Source organism: Pygoscelis adeliae, unplaced genomic scaffold, assembly GCF_000699105.1.
Source record: "Pygoscelis adeliae isolate BGI_AS28 unplaced genomic scaffold, ASM69910v1 Scaffold26, whole genome shotgun sequence".
NCBI lineage: Eukaryota > Metazoa > Chordata > Aves > Sphenisciformes > Spheniscidae > Pygoscelis > Pygoscelis adeliae.
This window is the reverse complement of record NW_008825104.1, coordinates 3307650-3311598: the sequence shown is the minus strand read 5'-3', so window position 1 is coordinate 3311598 and position 3949 is coordinate 3307650. Positions and strand designations below refer to the sequence as shown.

General features: G+C 39.9%; 1 protein-coding gene across 1 annotated transcript in view; it reads right to left on the bottom strand.

Moving 5' to 3' along the window:
* NSA2 (NSA2 ribosome biogenesis homolog (S. cerevisiae)) overlaps nucleotides 1-3949 on the bottom strand; it is a 5732-nt gene that overhangs the window by 383 nt on the left and 1400 nt on the right. The window contains exons 2-5 of the mRNA XM_009327306.1: nucleotides 3680-3940; nucleotides 2459-2609; nucleotides 1954-2133; nucleotides 565-757 (exon numbers count right to left, since the gene is read on the bottom strand). Of these exons, the coding sequence (XP_009325581.1) occupies nucleotides 565-757; nucleotides 1954-2133; nucleotides 2459-2609; nucleotides 3680-3940 (785 nt within the window). The remainder of the gene's footprint in view (nucleotides 1-564; nucleotides 758-1953; nucleotides 2134-2458; nucleotides 2610-3679; nucleotides 3941-3949) is intronic.

The following is a 3949-nucleotide window of genomic DNA, read 5'->3' as shown; positions in this document are numbered from 1 at the left end:
CCAAAACTGAGATGCATTTTGAAATCTAAATCTACCTTCTGCTAAGCTGCAAACGTAGGTTCTCAAAATACTTTATTCAGGCTGTTTTTTATAAATGGATCATTTAGAGTTCTGGGTAGATTTAAAACAAAAAAAAATCATAGGTTCTGCTATTGTCCAAGTCAACCCCTCTGTTAAAAGAAGTCAGCCTGATCCTATGAAGATACTTCTAAACAGAACTTCCACTGAAAACATAATACATTTGTTCATAGTTCACATGGTTAGGTCTTTACAGACCTGTAATGACTCGTAGCATTGCTTAATGTGAGACATAGGCGACCAAGTTGAGTATTTGTTCTGAACTTCACCTAATTTGATTTTGAAAGTGTGAAAGAAATGCCTAAGATTAAAACTTAAAGCTTGCATTTTTACAGTTGCCTAGTAGTTGCTTCTGCTACAGCCCAAACCTAACATTTAACAATGGATCAATTATGACTACAGGATGTGGTCTTAACAATACGTCAGGCAATGAAGACTTAAAACTTTTTAAAGTAGTTCTGCAATATAGCTAGTTTAACTACTTACCCCAGATAACTTTGCCTCCTTGTGTGACGAGGCCAAGCTCACTCACATTCACCTCAATGACGGTACCCTTGGTAATTACACCCAGTGTTGTATACAAAGGAGAAGAAGGATTCTTTTTTACACCAAGGATAGGTAGGCAAAAAGTAGCTTTAAGTTCAGGATGTGTCACATGTGCCTTCTTGAAACGTAAGCCCTATTGCATAAGGAGTTAATAGTTAGTCATAGAATGAGTTAATATTTGCTTTAAGCCCTCATGACTAATCTAGTTTAACACTTTCAGCATTATGTCCTAAGCTTTATATGTTTTGAGAGACTGGAAAGAATGAAACAACTTAGAATACAGAATGCTATCTACCTAGTATAGAATGCCAGATTTGTTTAAAAACCTGATTAATGACAAGATAAAGCTTTCCGTATATATATTTTCAGGATGTCAACTTTTAATAGTAGTACAAGAATAATACTTGCTACCTCAGATGGCTTCTGTTCCATGAAGAAATGAGGCATTTATGGTAATGCACTTAACAGTGCTACTGTTTAAGACTACAAATTTTTCCTTTTTTCTTGTAAAACTGAAAAATCCTTCACATATTGTAAAATACTAAACACCCATCTCTTATAGCACTTTCTATCTAGCGACCTGTGCTTTGTAAAGGGTACTTTACCATTAAGTACCATAAACTTTTCAGTGTCAATAAAAATCTATCCAAGGCTTCTGTGTAAGATGACCATCAAAATAGTAATGAAGTATGATCCAACAGGCAGCCTGCATAGGGGTTCTGTTGGTTCCTGTCACGAAACAGGAACAGGTATTTATAGAAAAACTACACTGTCTTAGTGAATCTAGTTTTTCCTCCTGTGCACTGCCAGGCTGCTAGAGGCACTGCCCAGGCACTGTTCCTGCAGCTGTAAGAAAAGGTCAGGCTGGAGGCACAGTATTTCCCTTGCATACAGTCACGACTGTGCTTCAAGCTTACTTAACAAGCCAGGAGGAGTGAGTTCTGGACTCCTAGAACAGAGCTGGCTTCTGCAGCTGACAGAATCACAGCAGCTTGAAAAAGAAGGCTCCAACTTTAAAAGCTATTCTAAGTGCCTTTGCGAAAGACCTTCCCATGCTAATTTGACAGCTCATAGCTTTAACTTACTGGCATCATCTGAGTTACCAGAGTAAGAGCAGAGATATTTCAACACAGACTGTGACTGCAGGGGCATCTCACCACCCTCAGGCTATTCAAAGTTTAGATTTCTGCGAGGAAACTAATAGGAATATTCTACAGCAGTAGTAATCAAGTGCATTATCGTAGAAGAAAGTTTCCTCACCACAGGAACTCAAAGCAGTAAGTCAAAAGAATTACTACTTAAACGTTCTTTAAGGCCCAAGAACATTACCATTGGTCGAATGAATCGCTCGTATTTAGGAGGCTTCCTCGTAAAGCCGTCTCCAACAAAACAAACTTTTGTAACCATTCTCTTCCAGGCCTTCTTCTTTCTCTTTCCTGTACGAATCACTTTTAAAACTTCTGTTTCTCCTTGTGCACGGACCTTTGGCACAGGAACCTCCCATTTCCCCTGGAAGGGGGGGAAAAAAGTCAATAGTCTTACATGCCACATTGCTGAATGAAAGGGGACAACCAAAGCATAAAATAAAATTTCCCTAAAGCATAGTGGTAGACCATACTTTTTATGCAACTCATAGCTACTTACTTTATCGTTTAAAGTTATGAAAGTCAAGATATTGCATATGCTTACTTTGTCCTAGATTGCTCAATTACTCAAAGTTTCAGTTTTTATTTAGACTTTGCTTGTAGGCTGTAAGTCACCTGAGCATCAGCAACACAAAGTGGTCATTGTCACAAGTAATTGTAAGCATCTGAATTTTAATACAGTTACTTACGGCTTTTTCTTTTCTTTTCTGCTTGATCATGTTAGAGAGAACCTTAGCCCGGGACTGGCCCTCTCTGTCCAGCAGATATGCTGGTACAGCTCCTTTAGGTGTTTTTTCATCATTCTTTTTCTTTGTGTTTCTCTTTTCATGCATTTTAATGCTGCAAGGAAAGAAAACCAGTATTAAGAGTAGAAAAAAAAAAAAGGCTCAGTTTTAGATATATCCTTTGAACTTAGCTTGTGCCTGCTCAAAATTTTTTTCTAAGAGGTATTCATAGACAAGTACATACTTATATTTAAGGGATAATCCTAAATAATTTTCAAGGTAACCTAGTAATTTCACTTAATGTAACAACTGACAGACTGCACAGTGCATAAAAGCTTGTCAATTCCCATCAAGACAGGAACACAAGACATGCATCTTACTAAGGAATTTCTGAATGACTTAAAACAAGCAGCCAAGCACTTTGAGAGACAGCAGCCTTCCTCTCTGACAAAAAATAACATACTACTACTCTTCTGAGATTGATGGCAATGCTTACAAATCTGAGGAATGTGTGTGTGTAAAAGGGGTCATGTTTCATTAATTTTGAGGCCATTGGGGGGGGGGGGGGAAGAGCCACAAACTAGTTAACAAACCCACTACCTTTACAAGTAGCAGAGGAAAATAACTGTCTACACTTGGAAAACAACCAGAACATCATGGTGCATAGATATTTACAATAAAGAATATCGTTAACAGCTTTGATTTCAATTTCTGAACAACATGAAAATTTTCAGAAAAATGCTTTTGTTTATCTACGCTTGATACTGTAATGTATCCTGGAAGACAAGCCTCATGTTCTGCTCAAACACTGTGTACCTTACTGCAGTTTTTCTATTAACACTGTTAAAAATGCTTGCTGCCTCTTGCTACAATAATACAGCAGTTGATGTAAAAACCCTAAGTAAATGCATTCATATTTTTGTCATCGTTACATTAGTCACTGCTGTTGCTAATTAACACTTATCTTAAGGAATGCTTTTAGGAGCAGAATTGTTAACATCCGTTGAAAAGAGAGGAAATCGTAAATACCTTCCCTGTGGCAAAACCCGCTTTCCCCTACAACCTGAGCGCTACTTGGAAGTACAATGTACGATCCAAGCAGTAAAGTAGTTCTTCGTAACGTCTCATCTCATCCCTCAAATGTCAGGATGCCTGGACGGCGTCAGAGAAGCGGCGGGTACTCACGTCTTCTTCATCTGTATCTTCTCGGCATGCCGCTGCTTGTGGTAGAGCTTGGCCTTCAGCCCGATCATCTTCTTGGCCTTCCGGGACCGCTCGTGAGCCTCGCGGCCCTCCTTCTTCCTCCTCCTCTCGTGGTAGTCCAGGCGGTACCCATGGCGCTTGCGGTGCAGCTCGATGTACTCGTTCTGCGGCTGTGGGCACAAGGCAGCGCGATGAGCGGGTATCGGCGGCCGAGGACCGGGCGGCCGGGGCCGGCGCTGCACCCTCACCGAG